The 24784-nt window shown below is 47.3% G+C and overlaps 1 protein-coding gene across 1 annotated transcript; it reads left to right on the top strand.

Moving 5' to 3' along the window:
• Positions 1 to 3056: 3056 nt before the first annotated feature.
• On the top strand, positions 3057 to 19400 carry MEDAG (mesenteric estrogen dependent adipogenesis). Its single transcript, XM_040267141.1, has 5 exons — positions 3057 to 3480; positions 13876 to 13985; positions 14887 to 14999; positions 15438 to 15723; positions 18161 to 19400. The coding sequence occupies exons 1-5, from the start codon at positions 3203 to 3205 to the stop codon at positions 18283 to 18285; spliced, it is 912 nt and encodes a 303-aa protein (XP_040123075.1). The 5' UTR covers positions 3057 to 3202; the 3' UTR covers positions 18286 to 19400.
• Positions 19401 to 24784: the final 5384 nt, after the last annotated feature.

The raw sequence follows: 24784 nt of genomic DNA, 5'->3' as shown, positions 1-24784 counted from the left end.
GACCTGATAATTGGGAAAGCAACTTCTGGACCTGTTATTGCTGTTGCTGCATCAGAGACCTGCTACAAGCAAAATAAATAACTTGGCTTCAGCAACAAGTCTGGACATGGAGCCAGAAAATGAGCTGTGCCGATCCCTACGTTTCTCCATGACTGGAGGAAAGGGCGCTCCTCTATTCACCTTGGAATTGTCAGCAAACCGCTGGCCCTGAAACATAGCAGGTGCTCAACAAGCATTTGTGGAAGTGAGCTAAAGGCTTGGGTTCAAATTCCTAACTTCTCACTTATTGGTAGAAGTTCCCATCCACTGTTCCGGCTTTGATCCCTGTCCTTGAGCTAATGGCTTTCAGATATCAATCATTAACAATGTCTTCTCTCCAAAACTCCAGATCCCTCTCACTAACTGCTTACTGGACTTGTCCAGGTGGCTGTTTCATAAGTAGCCCCAAATAAGGATGTTTCCTCCTATACTCATCAGTTACTGTTGCTGTTGTTCAGCTACCCAATTGTGTCTGACTCTTTGCCACCCCATGGTCCGCAACACGCCAGGCTTCCCTGTTTCTCACTATCTCCCAAAGTTTGCCCAAGTTCAGGTCCATTGCATCAGTGATGCCATCCAGCCATCTCATCCTCTGATGCCCCTTTCTCCTTCTGCCCTCATTCTTTCCCAGCATCAGGGACTTTTCCAATGAGACAGCTGTTTGGATTAGATGACCAAAATACTGGAGTTTCAGCTTCAGCATCAGTCCTTCCAAAGGGTATTCAGGGTTGATTTCCCTTGGAATTGACTGATTTGATCTTCCTGCTGTCCAAGGGACTCTCAGGAGTCTTCTCTAGCATCACAGTTCGAAGGCATCAATTCTTTGGTGCTCTGCCCTCTTTACTGTCCAGCTCTCACAACCGTACATTCTGATCAGATTCCTTCCCACATCTGCTTCTTCTCCCGCAACCTCTGACCTCAGTACTGTTATCACCCTATAGGTACCCAAGTGAGAAACCAAAAGCATCTCTCTACTCCTTTGCCTCGCACTTTCGTCTTCTGTAGATTAGCTCAAGAAATCCTGCTGACTCTAGTTAAAAAATGTCCCCAATTCATCCTGTCATTTCCATTCTCGCAGCTGCTGTGTCAGACCTTCATTAAATCTTACCTAGACCACTGCATCAATCTCCTGGTCTCTTTGCCTCTAATCTTCCTGTTTCAAAACCTCTTCTGTGTGGTCATAACCGAAAGCATCTATTTAAACTCAGGCATAATTATGCCACTTCCCTCCCTCAAAGCACTCAAAGGCTCCTCAGTACCCTAAGAATCCTAATTCTTAGACAATTCAGACAACCTATTGCCATCTGGCTCTACCTTCCCTTTCTGCTCTCATCCCTTACAAAACTCACCTTCTCACCCTAAATCCTGGAGGAGAAAATGGCAACCCACTCTAGTATTCTTGCCTGGAAATCCCCATGGACAGAGGAGTCGGGTGGGCTACAGTCCATGGGGACAAATTAGATTTGCTCAGGAAGACACAGCCATAAGGACAGATGATGGGGACTCTTGTCTGGAGGAAGGAGTGAATGGAGCTTATTTATATTCTGAGATTCAATGAGATGTGACAGAAAGACCTCATTTCACATGATTAAACCTATGCAGGGTCCTGGTGGGGGCACACAAAGACAAGTTAAAGATATTCTCTATGTTCTACTCAAACTTTGGGAAGTGGCTGAGAGTCAGTCCTAAGTTAGAGTACTTAGGAAGTCTTCCCAGCATCTCAGCGCTAGACTGGACTCTCCTCCCATAAATTCAGGCTTATCCTCAACAGAGATTTTCATTCAGTGTCATAGAATTGCTGGAATGCTTGCTTGTCCACCTCTCTATTAGACAGTAAGTTGAGGCTAGTGGTAAAGAACCTGCCTGCCGGTGCGGGAGACATAAGAGATGAGGGTTCGATCCCTGGGTTGGGAAGATCCCCTGGAGAAGGAAATGGCAACCCTCTCCAGTATTCTTGCCTGGAGAATCCCATGGACAGAGGAGCCTGGTGGGCTACAGTCCACAGGGTTGCAGAGTCGGATTCGACTGAAGGACAGGCACACGCTAGGCAAGGGCAGAGCTTATGTTTATTCATTCTACTTTTCTCAGAATTTAGCTTTCTGCCTGTCCCCTACTAGATGTTTTGGAAATAGTTGTACAATTAAACTGAATGGGAAAGCCCTCCTTTCATGCCTTGCACAAAACGAGCCACACGTAACTCTCAAATATCTCCAGATTGAACAGCCAGAGGTGTTCCAGGATTCGAGGGGCTCAGCCTCTGGGGAGGCAGGGGAGGAGAGGACCTCTGGGTCCCTTCGGTTCTTCCTCCCCACCCTTGCTCTGGACACACTGCTTCCCGCAGTCTGCAGTGCCAGAGAAGCAAGCAGAACAAAGTGATGGAATCCACGGGGGATTCACGAAGCCCTTGTGGGAAACTGACACGATGACCAGTGGGATTTCCACGTGGAAGGGAATCCAGGTGAAGGATAGGCTGAGCAGGGGAAATTCACGGAATAATTTAGAAGGGAAAAAACAGAAAGCCAGGATAGGAGACGGTGGTTGGCCTCTGACTCCTGCTTGGAGGCGGGGCATGGGAGTAGAGAATGGAGATCTGGCACTGCCCCAGGCCCCAGGGCCCCAGGTGGGGAGCCGGGAGAGGGATGCATGCCTCGCTCCAACCCGTGCGCGGAGGTGTGGTCCCTTGGGCGAGCTGCGAGCCCTGGCTCCCACCTCGGGCCTGACCTGGGACCCTCGGTGGACGCTTCCCTCCCTCCTGGCACTGTCCCCGCGGCAGTGTCCCCTGGCAGTGTGTGCCCCCCCACCCCCCGTCGCCGCCAGTGTCCAGGCAGGGGCGGGCCCAGCCCCAGGCGTGGAGCGGCGGACCCCAGGGCGATGAGTAAACCCTTGGCCGCGAGCGGGTGCGGCCGGGCGGGAGCGTGCCAAGTCCTGAGATGCTGTGACGCGCCCGCCCGGAGCGTCTGGGGTCGTGCCCGAGGGCCGGGAGGGGCGCGGCGCGGGATAAAAGGGCCGCGCGGGGCCGGGGCCGTTTTCTCCGCGCGGTGGCCGCAGCTCTGCGCTCCTCGCCGGCGGGGACCTGAGCGGCGTCCCGGGGTCCCGGGCGGACCGAAGTCGGGGCGCCGGCGCCTCCCCGGGGGCCATCAACAACGAGAGGACGAGCCCGGCCATGGCGGGGCTGGAGAGCGCGCCCGCGGCCAGGCCGAGCCTGACGTCCATCTCGTCGGGGGAGCTGCGCAGCCTGTGGACGTGCGACTGCGAGCTGGCCCTGCTGCCCCTGGGCCAGCTGCTGCGGCTGCAGCCCGGAGCTTTCCAGCTGCGCGGCGACCAGCTCGTGCTGCCCGCGCCCGCGGAGCCCGCCGCCGCGCGCGGGGGCTTCAACGTCTTCGGAGACGGTTTCGTGCGCCTCGACGGGCAGCTCTACCGCCTGAGCAGCTACATGAGGAGGTGGGTGGCCTCGCCGCGCACCCCGGCCCCCCTCCTGGTTCCCGCCGAAGCTTCCACGCTGCCCACCCCAATCCCCATCCCCATCCCCATGCCTCACTTCCAGAGATCCAGCCTGGACCCCCCAACCCCCATCACACGTCTAGATTTTTCTCATTGCTAACATCACCCAGAGGAGCGGAGTTCCCCCTGCCCTGGCTTTTTCTGCCCTTTGCACCATTTCACAGCTGTCCAAGCCGTCCATGAGGGTGGTAAGGGGTGGGGAGGGAGGGGAGCGCGGAACCGGCTGATGATTCTTCCTTTCTGGCTCCTTAACCGGGTTAAATGAGATCAAACTGGGGGCACACCCTTGCTAAGCAGAGACCTACACCCTCGCTTTAGCCTGGGGGGTGGGGGGAGGGGCGGGGAGAGGTTGTTCTCTTCTGCGCTATCAGCTGGATCCAGAGAGGAGACCTGGTGAGAGCAAGCGGTACAGTTTCCCATCTTTAGCCTCACTGCCTTTTCAAAAAAGAAATTAATAAACCAGGTCTGAGACGGAACCAAAGCCCTTGAAGTCCAACCCAGGAACCATGTGGGCTGTCGAGCGGGCAGTTGGCTGTCGAGCGGGCAGTTCCGTTCTGGGAAGATGAGTGCAGTGAGTGTGGCTTCCGGAACAGAGCTGGGGCCAAAACGACTTGATGGAGGGTCACTCCCTGGTGGCTCAGAGGTTAAAGCGTCTGCCTGCATTGCAGGAGACCTGGGTTCGATCCCTGGGTCGGGAAGATCCCCTGGAGAAGGAAATGGCAACCCACTGAATCCCATGGACAGAGGAGCCTAGTGGGCCACAGTGCATAGGGTCTCAAAGAGTCTGAAACGACTGAGCGACTTCACTTTCACTGAATGTTTAAGTGTGGTGGAAAAGTGCCTGAAGCACTTCCTAGGGGACTTGAAGGCATCGGGATTGAAGCCCATTTGAGGTGGGTTTTGGGAGGGCAAAGGAGGAGGAGTTTCACCCTGGGTTCTGCTGGGCTCTCTTGCTTTCAGAGGTCACCCAGTGCCTCCAGAAGTCACCTGCGCGGTGGGGAGCTTGCGTTTGTGCTGTGGAGCTGGGTATCAGGAAGCGGGACAGGTTGATTCTGAGATGAGTGAGCAGACAGCTATTAAGCTAGAAAGCCTTTGCTCCAGGGAGAGACAGCAGCCCCGGGCCCCCTATGGGTGGAATAAAGTCAAGAGGGGCAAGCAAACCAAAGGAGATATTTAAAATGCCTTCTTCAAAGCTGCTGGGGAACACCTTGCTTTTCCTCTCAAAAGATAGTGAGGGCTTTCACTGAGCGCCTGATATAGGATTCCCCAGCAAAAATCTTTCCCTTTCTGAGCGAATTGAAAATTCCAAGCCATAAGCAGGGTGGTAGGAACTGAGCTAGAAATCAGATTTGCAGAGATTTAAAAAAGAAGATAAGCATTGTATTTGAGAACAGAGTATGAAAAATAAAAAATGTCCAGAGTTAATTGAAGCTATAGGTTAGGTCTTAGGCAGTCCTTACTCCCCCGATCTCAGCCAACAGCGCTGCAAAACTTGAACTGGTATTGAAGTCTGGTTGTTAAACTCTTGCTTTGAACACCTCCTCCATAAGGGAAAATTAAACAACAGTGGTTCCCCCGGCAGTTTGGAGTCCAGAATAAACAATGACGAGGTAACAGAGACCAGGGTGCAAAGAAGAATCAGCAAATACAAGGTTCTTATGGGCTAAGCAATAGCATGAGGGCTTTTGTACCTGGGAATGACAAGGTGTACCTGAAAATAATTTGGGAGGTGGAACAACCTGCCTTCCTCTTGGGGGACAGACCGTGGCAGGTGGGTATGCAGTCCTGAAAGAGGACTGAGAGAGAACCTGGTCTGAACAGAGGGAGCCTTCTAGAAAGAAGGGGAAGACAGTTGTGGGTTGCAGTGAGAGCTTTTGCCCTCATGGATCAGGAGTGAGAGGCACAGTTAAAATTCAGTGTCTGAAGTTGCTGCTTCTCAAGCTGGCACAGATTTACCCAGTTGTCTTTGGTGTGAAGATAGATGCAGCTTTCTGTCTCAAAATAGTTGCTCTTGAGCTATCGTTCACTTCTTCCTTTCTTCCTTCCTTCGGTGATCTCTAGCCAACTTAACTGAAGAGTAATTTGCATGATTTACTCTTTCCCAGTAAGTTCTAGCACACTTCTAAAGATCCCAGAATCAAGCTCAGAATTCCCACCCATGTTACAAATGAAATTTGCTCAGGGTACCAGGTGTAAATTACCATTAACTATCACACATGCATACACACACCTTTCCCTTTTTTTTCCCTATAATGCACCCTGTTAGTGGGATGTAATGGCCAACATTTGACAAAGAGGAGCCCTAATCCCTTGTTTTCGGTGGTCCTCTAGCATGTAAGAGGCTGCTTGGAAAAAAAGCAAATACATTTTTCTTTAATGTTTACTTGAGTCTCAGCATTGGTGCAAAGTATTTCACAGCTATTGTCTCACAAAAGCTGGCAAAGTTGGCAGCATTGTTTGTTTCCCATTTTTACAGATGAGAAAACTAGGACTCAAATTAAGTAATTTCCCCGGTGACATGCCAGTGAACTGCAGGGCCAGGGCCTCTCTGCAGAGTTGTCTAACTACAGCCCAGGCTGTCAGCGAGCTGCTGCCAACCTGGAATAATTCTGGCTTCCTCTGGGACGCAGCAGCACGCTCATAGATTTCCCGAACCTCAAATAAATGACTGGGATTACATCAGCCAGTACACATATAATCAGCCTAAGAGAGAAAGTAAGTCCAGCGGTATGAAGGAAGTCACTGAAAGTAGCGCTGTGACCTGCTTCTGCTCAGATCTGAGCATCTCTTAGCTGGGTGATGGTCTCAACCCCCTTGAGGTGAGCCGCCCGGGGCAGGAAGTGCAGGGGAGGCAGGGAGGAGATGCATGGGGGTAAAGACTCAAGGGAGGATTCGTCAGGGTTGGATCTACTTAGATTGTCACTGGGGGGAGTGTCAGCTCCATCCGCCGTGGGTGGGAGGTGCCTGGGCTCTGTCTGCGGCCGGGGCCCACTTCTCAGAAGCATCTCCGCATGGAGCCTGGCCACCCTTACTGTTGTGCTCAGTGGCTCCTGACATGACCAGTCCTGTGCTCTGGCCCCAGGCCTGAGTCTTGGATTTAATGACCTGCCTGGGATAGCAGCCCCTTAAACGGGACGCATAGTGGTATTGATGAAGTAATAACCTCTCATGTGTTGAACTAGAATTTTTATGGAATTCAGTTCAGGGTAAGTGTGGACAGCTGATGCAAAGAGCTGCTCATTGGAAAAGACCCTCATGCTGGGAAAGATTGAAGGCAGGAGGAGAAGGGGGTGCCAGAGGACGAGATGGTTGAATGGCATCACTGACTCAGGGGATGAGTTTCAACAAACTCCAGGAGATAGTGAAGGACAGGGAAGCCTGGTGTGCTGCAGTCCATGGGGTCACAAAGAGTCAGACACGACTGAGCGACTGAACCACAAGAACAAAGTGTGGACACGCATGAGTGCTGGGGCCAGGCTGCCTTGGTCTGTACCCTAGTCCCGCTGCTTACTAGCTGAGTGACTGGGAAAGTCACTTCATCTCTCTGACTCAGTCTCCTCAGCTGTAAACTGGGAATAATAATGCCAACAACTTTATAAGTTGTTCAGAATTAAAATGTGTTAAGTCCTCAAGATAGTCAGCAGCACATCTTCATCACGGGATCAATGTCAGCTTATGGTCTCATCAAGCAGCCCCAATACCAAATGCTTCTACATGCTATTTAATCTTTCAGCCTCCTCATGGGGCACCTCTTGTCAGCCAGATTTTATAGGTGAGAATATGCATCTCAACAAGGTTAAAATACTTGCTGAAGCCACAGAGGCAGAAATCAAACCCAGATGGGGTGAGTCAAAAGCCATGAGCCACAGAACTTCCCTGGTGGTCCAGTGACTAAGACTCTGAGCTCCCAATGCAGGGGGCCAGGGTTCGATCCCTGGTCATGGAACTAGATCCCATGTGCCTCAACTAAGGGGATGCATGCTGCAATAATTTTTAAGACCGGGTGCAATTAAAAAAAAAGAAGCCACGAGCCATTGCTGCTTTCTTCCTTGGGAGCCTGGCTTTGTCCTTCCAGCCATACTCTAGTCCTTACGAACACACATCTGCAGGCCTGGATGCAGCTACCCCTAGTCCGCAAGGCTTAGCTAAGCCATGACTCCCTGCCCCAACCTGGGCTCCCGTCTCCTGCTCTGCCCACCCATTGGCAGTCTATTTGGCCTGACAGAACAACCCTTCTGCTATACCTGACTCAGCTCAGTAAATGGTTCTAACTCCAGGCTCTTGGCTTTGCTTCTTCTTATTTACATCACTAGGACGTAGCCCTGTGGACACAAGAAACAGAGCACTGTGCATTCCTCTGGTCTGTGTGTGTTTGAATGATTAACTGGTTTGTAAGCCTCTGAGTAACAGGGGCTGTGTCCTAGGCCAAAGCTTCTCAAACTTTTAATAAGCTTGCAAGTCTACTGAGGAGCTTGTTAAAACACAGATTTTAGATCAGATACAGCTGGAGAGGGACCCAGAATTTTGCAGTTTTACAAGCTCCCCTGTGATGTCAGTGCTGTAGGTCCAATAATCAGACTATAAGCAATGAGGTCTTAGTTGTGAATCCTTTCATATTGAAATGGTATGTTTTCTTAGCCCTCTCCTAAGGGCTTCTGTATGCTTCTAGAAAGCAAGACTATTCTCTTTGTTAGGTCCCCAGTGCCAAGCACATAGTAGGTGCTTTGTTGTTCAGTCACCAGATTGTGTCAGACTCTTCTCATCCCCATGGACTGCAGCACGCCAGGCTTCATTTTCCCTCACCATCTCCTGGAGTTTGCTCAAACTCATGTCCATTGAATTGGTGATGCCATCCAACAATCTCATCCTCTGTTGCCCTCTTCTCCTTCTGCTGTCAATCTTTCCCAGCATCAGGATCTTTTCCAGTGAGTCAGCTCTTTGCATCACGTGGCCGAAGTATTGGAGCGTCAGCCTCAGGATCAGTCCTTCCAAAGAGTATTCAGGGTTGATTTTCTTAAGACTGACTGATTTAATCTCCTTGCTGTCCAAGGGACTCTCAAGAGTCTTCTCCAACACCACAGTTCAGAAGCATCAATTCTTCGGCACTCTGCCTTCTTTACTATCCAGCTCTGACATCCATATATGACTACTGGAAAGACCATAGCCTTGACTATACGGACCTTTGTTGTGAAAGTGATGTCTTTGCTTCTTAACACACTGTCTAGGTTTGTCCTAATATTTGCTTAGTCACTGTTTATTGCAGAAATGAATGACTGAACATGCATATCAATGATTAGAGCCACAGACATTAGAGTGATGAATCTGAAATTTTTGTTCATTTCACAGGAGTCAGGCAGAAGAAGACGGTTGAGATGATGAACCGAAGGAACTGTTTTGAGTGTGTAGGGGAGGTTTTGCATAAAACTAACAAGTTGACACTGGGAAGAATGTCCTTGTAAGCTTTTGCTTAGTCACAGCAAAGAATTATGGAAGCTATTAGCAATTTCTGGGCCTTTTACACAAGGACTATCCAATATATTCCTCTTTTTCTCTATTCCTCCCTACATATTTTAGAAATGAACACACACACAGAGATGTGAGCCATGTGTTTGAATTTCTATTTGTCTTTGAGTATTAAATTGTCAGTTGTTGTTTAGTTGCTAAGTTGTGTCCAAATCCTTGTGATCCCATGGACTGTAGCCCACCAGGCTCCTCTGTTCACAGGATTCACCAGGCAAGAACATTGGAGTGGTTTGCCATTTCCTTTTCCAGGGGATCTTCCCAACCCAGGGATTGAACCCAAGTCTCCTACATTAGCAGGCGGATTCTTTACTGCTGAGCCATGAGAGAAGCCAGTTTAAATATTCAGGGGCCAGGAAAATTTGGAGTGACGTTTGAATCATTCCAAGATGATGTAAAATCTGAAGGAAACTGGAGAAGAGTAGGTATCTTTGGGGTGGGTGATCTTACCTATCCCTGATTTGCTAGAAGCAAAAATTCTATGTTCTTTCTTGGTCCCATCTTTCAGATATTGCCTTCATTAAGCAGTTCCCTTTAGCTTTCCAAACTAAAAAGATTAGGAAAGAAATTGGATCAAGGAAGGAGAAACTCCTATTTACTTTTCAGATACTTATATAGTCCTCTTTTCCTGGTAACTTGAATGAACACAGCCCTGGCTGTGCATCAGAAGCTTACAGAGTTGTACCCTAGGGCCAGCGGAGTTGGCCAGAGTTAAAGACACTAATAATGTTTGTTGAGCATCTACTATGAGCCCATGTCTGTATGTCTATGTTACTGGCACTTCATTACATCATCAAATGGAAGGTGATTCTGTTATATCCCTTTTATAGATGAGAGGACCAGGTCAGATGGGTTAAGTAACTCACTCAAGGTCATGATGAGCTGTGGCTCTGGGACTGAGTTCACATAGCCAGTCAATCAGGATACAAATTAAATCTTATTTTGAATCACTATGCTTTCCACTATGGCACCCCACTCCAGTACTCTTGCCTGGAAAATCCCATGGACGGAGGAGCCTGGAAGGCTGCAGTCCATGGGGTTGCTGAGGGTCGGACATGACTGAGCGACTTCTCTTTCACTTTTCACTTTCATGCATTGGAGAAGGAAATGGCAACCCGCTCCAGTGTTCTTGCCTGGAGAATCCTGGGGATGAGGGAGCCTGGTGGGCTGCCGTCTCTGGGGTCGCACAGAGTCGGACACGACTGATGACTTAGCAGCAGCATGCTTTCCACTGTGGCTTCCCTCATAGCTCAGTTGGTAAAGAATCTGCCTGCAATGCAGGAAACCTGGGTTCAGCCCCTGGGTTGGGAGGATCCCCTGGAGAAGGAAATGGCAACCCACTCCAGTATTCTTGCCTAGAGAATCCCATGGACAGAGGAGCCTGGTGGGCTACAGTCCACAGGGTCGCAAGAGTCAGACACGACTGAGCGACTGCACCACCACCACCATGCTTTGCCATCACAGTGTTCTGCCTTTCAATCCCTGGATGGAAGCCAGGTGTAGAAAGTTCCAACCTAGGAGCACCCTGGAGCCAGGATAAAAGCACTGAAGAAATCAGAGTTTAAAGCAGCTCTCTTCAACTGTTCGCTTCTCTTCCCTAGGGATAACTTCAGCAAATATAATAAACATCCGGGACACAGGAGCAGTATCTGCATTAGCAGTTCAGAAATACGCATAATGAAAGATGAGATAGCTAGTCTCATCAGACTAAGGTAGTCGACTCAGGCTCATCTTAAAACTGTTGGTTCAATGTCGGGTACTTGGAAGACCTGTGAGATTTAACAATTAGGTCCTCAGTCTTTTTTGTATCTTAGTGACTTGCATATCCAGATTTCATACCAGCAGGCCTCTGAAGGGCAGTGTCTGTGCATCTGTCTGAATTCAAAAGGGATGTTCCCATTTATTTATTCCACTGTGATTCTGAGGTGTTTAACAATTGGACCATATCTGGGAGGCTGGGAATGGATGAACCTAAGAGGATATTTCTTCTTTGCAACCTGGTTTCAATAGAGCGTTACGCAGGGATCTTGCCACAATCTCGTCTGTAAATTCTGTTATTAGAGCTCTCGCGTGAGCAGCATTTTCTCACATCTGTGGTACAGCGATAACTGGCACTGCTCTGCGATGCTGTTGACAGCCCGGGTAAGATCCTAAAAGTGCCTCTAAATCATCAAAGGAAGATTAAATGATGTTGAGAGTCGTCTTATTATTCAGGATATCTTATTAAATTCAGGCTCCAGAAGAAGTGACTCATGTTTAAGTTATGCGTTTAACTCAACATGTGACTCTCCAGAAGAAACCCCCCCCCCCCCCCGACCCTTCCCCTCCCTCCTCCAAGTCCCTCCTCTTTGATCAGGGCTGGTAGCATTCAGAAAAAGCCTCTTCCGCGGAATTCTGGGGGAAACCAATTATTTTCCCAACCAGTGATTGTTTCCAAGTTGAGATTTTTATCTTTTCCCTGCCGAACGATACCTCCAATGAGACGTCAATCGATTTTAGCCAGAGGCAAACAGTGCACTGTCATTTGGGTAGTCCGGACTGCAGGCTTTCTGAATGTATTACACACGCACGCACCCACGCCCTAGAGAGTGACCGTAAGACCATGGCTATTGAGAGCAGAGGAATCACCTTGAGGGAAATAGATGGAATAGATGGATGGCAGAGGGGATGGAGAGCACAGGGGAACCCCTGTACTGCTGCCCTGCGACCCCACCCCCACTTTCTGGGCCCTGAGCGCCTCAGCTGCGTAAGGCACAGGTCAGCACCCAGGCTAAGTGGATGAATGAATGAGAGGGAAGGAGCCCAGCAAAGGGTCATTCCCTTCCTCCTTCCTTCTCCTTTGCTTTCTTTCTCCAGGACCTTTTGGCGCTTGGTCAGCTGGGACAACGAAGAACGGTGACACTGCCCTTCAGGGGCCTGCTCACCCCATGCTCTCTCCACCCTGTTCTGCCCAGGAAGGGTGGGGTGGGGGAGGCACGGAGGAAGAGCCATGCAGATCCCAGTCTGCATCTGTGTTATCTCACCCCGTCCATTTTGTGGCTCCCCCCTTCTCCACCCGAACCCTCCTCTCCCAAACTCCTGCCCCTTGCACCCACACCCCTGAACAGGGATACCGGCCCCCCCTCTCGTTGCCTGGATGCACGAGCCTGTGTCCCCTTCACCCATCACGGGAGCAGCCCCCTAACCACCACCCCTCCCCCATGCCCAGGGTTGCGAGGTGGAGGCCGAATTAAAAACCTGGTGAAATAGAAGGCAGGAAGCATTCCAGGTGCTCCATCGAGGGGCAGGTTTTAAAAGCTCTCAATATCAGATCTGACAATCCCAGAAAAAAAAAAGACGCTGACACAGATTTCTAAGAGACGGAACTGGAGGCAGACGAGCGGAAGCTGTGTTTTCCTGACTTGGGGGTAGATAAATTCTCCCACTGCTCTTGACCCAGGCTTCGGTCTGGGTCTCCAGCTCTGGCCCCTCTAAGCAGGTTGATGGGGAAGGAGGCTTTGGACTGTGTGGCCAGAGCCCCCCAGCTGCAGGTGGTCCCCAAGGCGGTGATTTTTCAGGTCAGGTTCTGGAAGGACCACAAGCCAGAAATGCAGGAGCGGTCTCTGCCTGGGACTAGAAGCCAACACACAGCCCTATAGCAAAAGCCCCCCATTCACCCCACGCAGACCTCACAGTGCCCATCAGTGGGGAGGCCTCTCTGTCTTGAAGAGGGCCCGGGGCAGACATACCCCCCAGCCCACTGGGTACCTGTCAGCCCACCCGTGTCCATGCTGCTTCTGAACTTGGGTTTGGCTAGAAAATTAGCCATCTTCTTGAAAGAAGCCAATTTACATCTGTCTTCTTTTAAATCAACAATGTAGGTAGAGACACAGAAAGGAGGCTTGGAAAATGTGTAGAGTAGGGAGAGGAAACTGACATGCTGGAAGACACAGTCAAAAAGCAAAAAGATCTTCCTGGGTTGAAATAATGAACTAAGACTAAGGAGGCTAAATTGAATAGGGCCCTGGAGAGAAATCCTACATTAGTTTTTAAAAACTGTACAAGCTCACAATCAGGGGAGATGTGAAATAGTTCATGTGAATATTGCATCTCTGAAGGCGGCTGGGTTTATCTCAGGATTAGAAAAGGGAAGAGAAGAAGAGAAGGAAAGGAAAATTTCAGATCCATCAGTTAGGATGACTGCACTGGAGAATATCTTGAGAAGTCCACTTATTAAGTATAATTCATTCTCAATTCAGTGATACATAGTGCTCTGGTAGCACTATCTTAGGGGCTTCCCAGGTGGCTAGTGGTAAAGAATCCAACTGCCAACACAAGAGATGAGGGTTTGATCCTTGGATCGGGAAGATACCCTGGAGAAGGGCATGGCAACCCACTCTAGTATTTTTGCCTGGAAGATCCCATGGACAGAGGAGCCTGGTAGGCTATAATCCATGGGGTCACAGAGAGTCAGAGACAACTGATTGTGCATACACACACACACACACGCACACACACACACACACGCACACTGCTCTTACAGCCCAAACAGATAGTAGGGGTCATCATCTGGTAAAGGCTGCCCCTGAGAGCTGAGTGCTGGTGCCAGGCACCCCCAGGCCCAGGCCACCTTTGAGTGGCATGTTGATCTGTTAATCAACCAGGGAGGGGGAATTACTTATTTGATATAAGATATGGCTGCTTCCTGAAGAATACATTTTAGAGGACTTCCCTTGGAGGATCTGTGGATATAGCAGGCACGTGTCCAGTACATGCCAGTCCTGACTTCAGTGGAAGGCTACATAGCATTTGTAATCATCTCTGCTTTTTTCACAGATATGTGGAACTGACCAACTACTGCGATTATAAAGACTACAGGGAAACTATATTGAGCAAACCAATGCTCTTCTTTGTCCAGGTACAGACCAAAAAGGACTCCTTGAAAGGTAGGTGTATAAAGTTTGGGTTTGGTTCTGCCTTTCTGGGCTGTGGCCTGTGGCCTATTGATGAGGCAGAAGTTGGACATGGAGAAAGCAGAGAGGGTGTCAGCTTGTGCAAGGCTGGAAGCTAGATGGGTTAGGCCATCAGCAGAGGCCTGCAGAGCAAACCTCTAAATGACCCTGCGGCAGAAGCCATCTGTCTCTGCGTTTTTCTTTCGTTCCTCCTGTCTTGGCAGGAAGTGATCTCTGAGCCTGAAGGGGTTGCAAAAATGACTGGAGTGATGATGATGATAATGATACATCATTCTGCCTACCCCGTGTCAAATACTCCTGTGAGGAATGACTTGTAGATGCTTTCATGTTTCATGCCATGGCCTTCAGATTTCAAAGATATCCCTTTATTGTATCTTCCAGGAAATCAAACTGATAGCAACTAAATTAACTCAAATTCCAATATGAAAATATCTCCATTTGCCCGTCTTCCTCCTGCTCAAAGTGATATGTGGAGAGTCACGAGCATAAGTTCTGTGATAGCGTTACAATTTCTTACACTTACTTCTAAAATGTTCTTAAAAATGAGTTCAAGAGAGTAAGAATGGGCCTACAAATTCCAAAGAGACTTCCTCAAACACGCCCTTCCTCATTCAGATTCATAGAGCCGATTCTCTGCTCATCTTGTTCAGAGTCATTCAGATCCCCTGCTCACTTCCTAATTCAAAGTCAAGATGCCCTTCTCTGCTGGAGGGGCCAGGAACAGATCACAGGGTAACAAGGAATGCTTGTCAGTGCATCTGAGCCCTTGACATCATTTGGCTTGCTGGTGACCGGAAAGCCAACTTATTCTCTAAGAAGTAGGTCTAGGTCACAAGTGCACCCTTGTTTTTGACTTGTGCTTCCTCATTTCTAGAAAGGACATACGTGTTTCTTGTGAACACAAGACACCCCAAGATAAGAAGACAGATAGAGCAGGGGATGGACATGGTCATTTCCTCAGTGATTGGAGAAAGCTACCGGCTCCAGGTGAGTTGGCCTGTGTTAATCCAGGGCTGCCAACACAGAAGGGGGTCTGGACATTGCAAGCCAGGGTGGAGTCCCTAAAGCTTAACTCTCACTTAACTGAATCCAGACTGACATTTTCTATTGCTGTATTATCACTACCAGTAAAGTGAATTTAGTTTCTAGCAACTTCTGAGAAATGGGGTAAGAATAAATATCAGTTTGACCAAGCAGTTCAACTTGATGGAACTTGATGCAAAGGCAAAGATTTGTTTGTTTGTTTGTTTGTTTTTAAATAAAGGCATCTATTTTAAATTATGTCAGAAAGAGAAATAAAGGGTGTGATATTTTGGATTTTGGACAGCTGTTAATTCTATAATATAATTGTATGGTAATGTATGTCTATAATATAATGTTATAGTTATATCCATGTAATTAATTAGATACTTCTTTCTCTTTCAGTTTGATTTTCAAGAGGCAGTAAAGAATTTTTTCCCTCCAGGAAACAAGGTTGTTAACGGAGAAGATTTGAGCTTTGCGTATGAATTCAAAGCCGATGCATTGTTTGATTTCTTCTATTGGTTTGGGCTCAGCAATTCCACTGTAAAAGTGAATGGAAAAGTTCTAAATTTGTCAAGTACAAGCCCAGAAAAGAAGGAGACCATTAAATTATTTCTGGAAAAAATGAGTGAACCTTTAATCCGAAGGAGCAGTTTTTCTGATCGAAAATTCAGCGTAACTTCTAGAGGTATGTTAAGAATTCTCAAGTAGGGGCTTCTCTGGTGCTCCAGTGGTTAAGATTCTGCACTTCCACCCCAGGGAGAGAGGTTCAGTCCCTGATCAGGGGACTAAGATCCCACATGCCACATGGAGGGGCCAGAAAATTTTTAAAAATGAGAAAATAAATCTGACCTTTAAAAAAAGTTCTCAAGTACCCCCAGAACGACAGTTAAAGGGTAGAATAATATCATGAGAGAAAAGAATCAATTAATGGAAAAGGAAAGGCCTCTTGATAAAGGGGAAATATAATATCACATTTTTCAGAAAGTAAGAAGTGAGAAACATTTACTACCAAAAGGAAATATAGTAAACACAACACTGTAAGTCAACTGCACTCCAATAAATTTTTTAAAAAAGAATATAGTGACTTTTCCTTTTAGGCTCCTTAAGGTTTTCTCTCAGTGGTTTCACTGGGCAGCACACTCAGAAAATAATTTTAAAATATGTTGTTAACATAAGTACATGTTAATGCTCATTGAAGTATTTTTAACAATAATTTGACTAAAGAAGAATGACGCTTTCCTGATGTGCATATTCAGGGCAATAGAATGTTAGGGAAGTGTATTAGTTAGGGGAGGAGGACACGTGGTCGAGACATCCATCTTTAAAAACGTTTGAGGGCTTCCCTGGTGGCTCAGTAGTAAAGAATCTGCCTCCCAATGCAGGAGGCACGGGCTCCATTCCTGGCCTGGGAAGATGCCACATGCCTCAGAGCAATTAAGCCCTTGCGGCACAATTATTGAGCCTGTGCTCTGCAACGAGAGAAACCACTACAATGAGAAGCCCTCCCATCATACCTAGAGAGTCGCCTGCACTCACCACAACTAGAAAAGCGCACGCAGCAACAGAGACTTAGCACAGCCAGAAAATAAATAAGATCAATAAAATTATAAAAAATATACTTGGAAGGTTCTCCAGGGTTTCTGAGACCACTAAAGAATAACCCTTGAGACTTCTTCTCTTAACAAACTGCAGGTCATATCTGGTGCATTCTGGATTTTCTATCCAGTAGCTCCTCCCCAGGATTTGGCAAGACTTTTCAGGTGGTGTGGCTAAGGCAGTGACGCCAGTCAAGTCTTGTCTGGATTTGTCTTCTGCTAAGCCTGCCCTCTGTCCCAGGCTAGTCTCTGCTGAAAGGCAACTTCCTTGAACCAGGACTCTTGCGGCTAATTGCCAACAAACAAAAACACTCAAACAAGCCAAAAAATCCACCAGTCTCTATGAAACTGCAGTTAAAAAAAATTTTTTTTTTTAAAGTACAGATGCTTCACTAATTATTATTAAAAATAACAGTTGCTTTCTTCCAATGTTTCTAGCAAAAATGCTTGAAGTGTGTATTAATTGTTTAGTCATGTCTGACTCTTCGCAACCCCAAAGACTATAGCCTGCCAGGCTCCTCTGTCCGTGGAATTCTCCAGACAATATTGGAGTGGGTTGCCATTCCCTTCCCTAGGATCTTCCTGACCCAGGGATTGAACCCAGGTCTCCTGCATTGCAGGCGGATTACTACTTGAGCCACCAGGGAAGCTTACTCCTGGTTATTTCTTGTCCTGGAGGCAGCTTCCCTCTGTCTCTGTGTGTCTCCCCCTCCCTCCTGCCTTCCCCGCTCCTCCTCCTCTCTCCCTCCATGTTGCTTTATGTTCTCTGTCTGGGTGTTCCTTACAAAGATGCCTTTATGTTCTGTTCCATTGCAGCCCTGTGTGGTGGTGGGAAGAGGGGGAGGTTTATATGTTCATCCTTTTGGGGGAAGATTACCTTGCCTGGTTGTGCCCACACCAGATGCCCGGTCCTCCCTTGGATGCCCTCCAGCCTCACCCCCTCACCAGAGCAGCCTGGGCAGGCTTTCTCTGTTTCACCATTGCTCACTGTCTGTCCTACAGGCTGCCTGGGCATCCACTGGTTATCCCAGGGACACCGAGAGGCGTGTGAAGTTGGGCAGTACTTCCTTGCAAGTTTACTCTGGGGCCCCCTTCCACTCCAGACCCAGGGAGGGAGGATTTCTCAAGGCTCATCTGAGCCATGATTATGCACTTCAGGTGGTCTAGCCACAACACATCAGTGGCCAGGCAGGCATCTCCACTGGCTGTGCCCTGGTGATCAGTTAGAGTCTCCTCAGAAACTGACCTTTGTCCTTGGCATCTGGCCCCCACCTGTGGGCCTTCTGTCATCAAGTGAGAAACAGTAGCTGCATGCCCAGTCCATGGAGAGGCAAGTGACCATCCCCGTCCTCTTGGTGAACAGCAAGTAGCATGTTCTGTCTTTTGAGTTTTTCTGCGGAAGCCAGGATTCTCTGTTCACATTGAAATGGTTATGTTGGATGTTGTGTGGGTTTTAAGTACTGTTGGGTTTTGGTTTTGGTTTTACAGAGACGGTAATAATGCAGGCCCTTTTCACTTTTTTTTCAGGTTCAATAGATGAAGTTTTTAACTGCAATCTGTCACCCAGATCATCTCTGATGGAGCCTCTTGTGGCAGAATTGCCATTTCCATGTGTTCTGGAATCTGAGGAGACACCAAACCCATTTATCTGATTGGGACGGATGTTCCACAGTTCCTCCTACACCCCAGGCCTGTGCCAGCATCGAGGGCTAAGGGGACGTGAGAGAGTGGGGAGGCGGGTACCTCCAGACCCTCTCCTCCGACAGAGGCCCCTTCCTTGCATTTCCGAGGGCAATGCCTTGGCAGCCCGATGCAGCTGACTTCAGGATGGGAGGCTTTGGCCCTACGGCCAGAAGGTTCCTCTCCTTTGAATGCTTCTGCAAAGAGCCAGAGGGAAGCCGCAGGCATCATACCCTGGCATACCCTGGCACCTCATACCCTGGCATCCTGGGGGCTTCCCAGGCAGAGCCATCTTACCCAGGTTTTGCCCCAAGACGCGTCCTATCTCCAGGTTTGGCCCTCTGCTTGGGGACATCCCTGTCTGAACCTAAACCCAGCAAGTGTGAGGTTAGCAGTGCCACTGTCTTGCAAACATGGCTGAGCAAAAAGTCCAGGACATCTTTCTCCAGAAGTCAAGTCTGTTTTTCATCCTGCTGGTAGGATGAAACCTTAGGACAAACATCGGAGCTGAGGCCTGACGGAGGACTGGCCAGGCTGCTAGGATTGCAGGCCTGCCCCCGCTGCCTGAAACCTGAACCCCCGTGGCCTCCCTCTTAACAAAGTGGCCTGTGTAGAGAGAGGCCAAGTGATGCGACACCACACATGACGGGAGAAGGATAATGTATGCGATCGTGTCCTCTCTAGTAAAAGCACATCACGTCAGTTGCGTATTTTATAAGCTTTTAGCAATCCTAACACTAAAAGCAAAACAGAAGAAAGCTATACATTACCATAATACAATTGTAGTCACATCAATACATTTTTCATCTCATAGCTACAGTGGAGTTCTTCAAAAAGAAAAAAAAAAATCATCCTATCTACATATAAAAACCTGCATGAATGAATCGCTACATAGGCTTCTAATGAGAAAGATTTATGGGTCCCGAGTATAATTTTCTTATCCTTTTAAAGAATGTTCCTGTATGATACATTTTGATAACATCACCGATTGTCCTTTCATTTGTATCTGAAATGGTATGTCTCATATTTGTGCAATTAAAATTTTCCGTAGCATTCAATATAGAATTGATTAGATTTGTGACCAATATGTGTGACCATTCCATCATGCTATGCAGGTGGTATGTTGGCCTTGTAATTTACTAACTTACAGTAAGAACTGTGGTTTTACAGCTACTTTCTCAGGAAGAGCCTTTTGGGGGACTTCCCCGGTGGTCCAGTGGTTAAGACTGTGCTTCCAATGCAGGAAGTGCAGGTTTGATCCCTGGTCAGGGAACAAGGATCACACATGCTGCAGGGTACACCCAAAAATAAATAAATAAAAATTCTTAAACAGAAGAGCCTTTTTTGAATAACAAGTCTATGAAGTATTTGGAGGGAAAAAAAGTGATGATGTTTCAGAAAAGGGGAATCTTCCTTAATAACAGAAAATGATAAATGTTTATTATTCAAATTCAGTTCAAAATGAAGAGTATTAACAATCAAATAAGTTTTATACCAGAGCAAACAAACCTTAGGTGGATATCCAATAGTATATGCTTCCCAAAGGGAATAGAAACTCTATTCACAAAAATTGACAAAGTCCATTTTTTGAAAAGCCATCAGTCATCACTCCAGGAATGGACTAAAGATCTAAAAGTTTTCTTTTATCATTAAAATTTGTTATCCAGTTGACTTGGAACCAAATGCATTCACTCATTCGATATTCACTTAGCAAAGTTTTATCCACTGCCTCTAAGGAAATCTGTGTATATGCTTAGTTGGTCAGTCATGTCTGACTCTTTGAAACCCCATGGACTTAGCCTGCCAGGCTCCTCTGTCCATGGAATTCTCCGGGCAAGAATACTGCAGGGGGTTGCCATGCCCTCCTCGAGGGGATCTTCCCGTCCTAGGAATTGAACCCAGGTTTCCCGCATTATAGATGGATTCTTTACCATCTGAGCCACCAGGGAAGCCAAGGGCTGGTGAGTAACGGTGTCTAAAACATGGCCCTTGCTTTCAAGGAGCGTCCAGTCTTGTAACAGATAGGTGCTCAGCTAGTAAGAACAATAGTACCAGTGCTCAGGGACAGATTCAAAAATGAAAGCATCTAAAATGCTTATGATCCAGTTTTGGTGATAAAATTAAAGACAGTAAGTGTAAAATTTAGTTTTAAAATAAACACATAATGATTGATTTATCCAAGTGACAGATTACAGAAGCTCTCAGTGAAAGAGTCACCTTGGAAACTATTAATTTGTTCCAAAAGAATGCAAATCTGGACATTATCTACAGGAGGGAATTTTTCTCTTATTACCTCATGGTTAGAGTTTGAATTTTGGCCAAAGGATAACACTGCCTAACTCAATTGCCTACCTTAATTATCAGCTCAAACGTCTTCTGTTTCAAGTACTCTATCTTCAAAGAGCAAAGTTATACCCATATTTAAGAAATTCAAAAGAATGTGCATCAATTTCTGAATGGAGTTTCTAACGCATTTCAAAGATGCTTTAAGCAATAGCAGTGTCATTATAATAAATGATTACTTTGAAGAAGAGAACATTCATTTGGAAGGATAAATGCTGGTCCAACAGATTTTAAATGAATGTTCACACTTGATACTCATGGCTTGAATAAACTTGAGAGAACCAACAGTGTAAGGCCTGAATAATTACTCTTAAGAGTTCAGAGAAGACAAAAACTCAGGAATCAGAGACAACAGAGATGGCCCGGGAGGGAGGTGACATGTATGTACGATTGACAAGATTTTGATAGAATCAAAGGTCTGAACTTGCTGTTATGGCTTTATTTGAATAAAATGTGAGTTTGGTGAGTGAGTGGCAAGTTAGAAGCAGAGCTTAGAATTTACCCTGTTAAACTGGACTGTCCTAATAGAGACTAGTACGGGATTTTCTTTTCTGGATTTTTCAGTGGAAAGATAGCAGTCATTCTTGGATTGCTTAACCACAACCCTTCTTGGTGGCAGACAGGAACCAGGTGACCTCAGGAAGACCTGGACCTTGTTCTGCCCCAGGCCATCCTGGGCCTCTGGCCTGCTGGCCTTCTTTGCAGATTTAGGAATTGCCAGGCCCCATAAGTGTGGGAGCCAATTCCTTAAACTAAGTCTCTCTCTCTGTACACACACATACTATTGGTTCTGTTTCTCTAGAGAACCCTTAATAACACAGAGTCCATCACAGAAATTGAGGAAATGTTTTACAAGGTGATCAATCAGCTAAAAGAGAAATGGCAGTATTTTTTTTTTTTACATGAAGAGACTTGAATAAAAATAAAAGCACTGCATACCACATAGTAACAGGAAGTCTTTTGCCCAAATATAACAAGCAAGTCAGAAAAACCCCACTCAACATATTGGTACCCAAAGCACTTGGCATCGCTGAAGAATATCTGTGACCTTTTCTGGGCTTTTGGAAGCAGCCACCAGCCGAGTCTCCCACCAACTCTTTCCCACTCCCTCTCCAAACTCGAATCATGTCAACCGAAGCAGAGCTCCTCAGGCTGGAATGTGCCCTGGAATCTCTTGAGGGTGAGGCTGCAGATCCTGATCCAGGAGGTCCGGATGGAGCCTGTGTCTGTGTTTCTAACAAGCTCCTAGGTGATGCCAAGGCTGCTGGTCCCGGGGACAAGGCTCTAGACCTATCCATCTCAAATGCTGTGAATCACCTGCGGGTCTTGTTGGAAAAGCAGAATCTTACCCTCTCCCCACCCTCTGCCCTGACTTGCTGACTCAGAACCTGTGTCCTTACCAGATGCCCAGCTGGTGACAGACATGCTCAGTTTGGGGACCACTTCCTGGCACATCTACTTCCTCCAGGCTGGGGCCCCATCCACCCTCCCTGGAGGGTCCAGTTCTCTCTCTCGGCTCCTTAGCCTATGAACTTGGTTACTCTTCTCTCCTTTCAGGTAATAACCTTCTACCTGACCTGTTCCCTCTTCCCGCACTAGACTCTCTTCTCTTACACGGGCAAAACCCAAGTTGTTCTTTCCTTGCTGTCTCCTCCCTCCACCACCCACCCCGTCCTTACTTCTTCATCTCATGCTGCTTCTGTCCATGTGCGTGGCAGACAGAAATTGATTGTAATTATTTAAATTGGGAATAACCAATTAACATTTAACCCATTCACTGCAGCTACTCTCAACCAGTTGTGTGTGTGTGCCAAGTCACTTCAGTGGCGTCTTACTCTTTGTGACCCCGTGGACTGCAGCCGGGGAGAATCCTCCGTCCGTGGGATTCTCTAGGGATTACTTGAATGGGTTGCCATTTCCTTCTCCAGGGGATCTTCCCCACCCAGGGAATGAACCTGCCTCTCTATGTCTCCCGAATTGGCAGGTGGGTTCTTTACCACTAGCACCACCTGGGAAGCCCCATTTGGTTTTGATCAATTCAAAACTCTTTCAAAGGTGTATTGGAAGACTTGATGTCTTAGTTTCTGTGTGATTGACTCACTTTGGCAGGGGATATAGAACCTTGCCTCTCTTATTCCTGGAAAAGAGATTTACTTAAACTGCCGACCTGACCCTTCACACTGTTGCCTAATCCACTTCAGTGCATTCTCCTCACATTCAGGTGGAGCCCAAGTTTCCCACAGTGGCTGCTGGGCCTTCTGCTAGGCTCTCCCCCTCCTCTTTCATAGAATGGCAACACCAAGTTCTCAGGGGTTCTGAAGGACACAGGCCGTTCCCTGCTTCTGGGACCTCACTCAGCCTTTGGGTGCCACTCCCTCTTCACCTGGTTGCTTTCTGGGTGCCCTTGGAAGCTTGTTCAGTCACTCAATCGTGTCTGACTCCTTGCAACACCATGGACCGCAGCACACCAGGCTTCCCTATCTTTCACCATCTTCTGGAGCTTGCTCAGACTCATGTCCATTGAATCAGTGATGCCATCCAACCATCTCAACCTCTGTCACCCCTTCTCCTCCTGCCTTCAACCTTTCCTAGCACCAAGGTCTTTTCCAGTGAGTCAGCTCTTTGCATCAGGTGGCCAAAGTATTGGAGCTTCAGCCTCAGCATCAGTCTTTCCAGTGAATATTCAGGGTTGATTTCCTTTAGGATGGACTGGTTTGATCTTACTCTCCAAGGGAGCTCAGCTCAGTCAATTCCTTTTAGGTTGCTTTCACCGCCTCCCACCCACACACCCACCCCAAAGCTCCAGTAATAACCCTTAATGCCTCTAACAGACATCATATGGCTCACTTCCAGTGCTTAGTATCTGTTAAGGGAAAGAAGAAAGGGAAACTTTTCTACTTAATCCTTGAACAGAGCTGCCTCAAGTGAAAGTGAAAGTGAAGTCGCTCAGTCGTGTCTGACTCTTTGCGACCCCATGGACTGTAGCCTACCAGGCTCTTCCGTCCACGGGATTTTCCAGGCAAGAATAATGGAATGGGTTACTATTTCCTTCTCCAGGAGATCTTCCCGACCCAGGGTTTGAACCAGGGTCTCCCGCATTGTTGGCAGACGCTTTACCGTCTGAGCCACCAGGGAAGTCTCTAGTTGCCTCAAGGAACCGAAATTCAAAGGCAAGAAGAGCACTGTACTGCTCACAATGAAATGGACCTGTAAGAACCATCCATTTTGAAGCAGAAATGAAAGACTAAAAAAAGGAATGAAGATCAGAAGAGCAATAAGACAAAACAGCAATACCATAGGTGTGTATGGCTTTATGATTTATGAAGTATCATTAGAATTATTACAGTCCAGTGAGGTGGGTACTCGTATACTCACTTTACAGATAAGGAAGCTGAGACTTGGAACTGTATCTGCTTTATGCCCAAGACCCCCAGGTAAAAACTGACAGATCTTCTGGCTCTCAGTTCAGTGTGTACCAACCCACCCCACCCCTTGCCCGTTTCACAGCCTGCCCGGAGAAGACAAACATAAGATATTAACAAAAATTCACTTTTAAAATTCTATATACTCACTGCTCTATTTTTAAAATATACCTCTTTTAAATTATGTTAGTGAGCTCTACTATTTCCAGACAGTAATCTGTTATTGGGTGTTACTTGCTTAATTTAGACTTCACTACTAAATCTTAATTTAGATGCATTCCTTCTAATAACATCGACAGAAGTCTGTGTGTCCCACCATTCATTGCAACAAATTTCAGAGTCTAAATGTGTTATATTCATTCCATTACATAGATGGGACTCTACTCTCAGAAAATCCTTGTTTAGAACTTCATTTTTAGGCTAAAAATGAAGACTTTTTAAGTACTTGCATGTAAACATGTTTATCTAAGGTCTGTGTTAGAATAACTCCTTGAAAGGATAAGGGATTGTCGTAAATTGCTTTTTAAACATGGAACTTGCAGTCTCCAGTGCTTATTTACTGTTTTCTCTTTGCACCGAAGTGGGTAACCCATGCTAAGCCACTTCAGTCACATTTGACTCTTTGCGACCCCTAGATTGTAGCCTTCCAGGCTCCTCCATCCATGGACTCCTCCGTCCATGGACTCCTCCGTCCATGGACTCCTCC

This window comes from Oryx dammah, unplaced genomic scaffold, assembly GCF_014754425.2.
Source record: "Oryx dammah isolate SB20612 unplaced genomic scaffold, SCBI_Odam_1.1 HiC_scaffold_24, whole genome shotgun sequence".
Taxonomy (NCBI): Eukaryota; Metazoa; Chordata; class Mammalia; order Artiodactyla; family Bovidae; genus Oryx; species Oryx dammah.
Note: the sequence above shows the minus strand (reverse complement) of the source record. Positions and strands in the feature narration are given on the sequence as shown.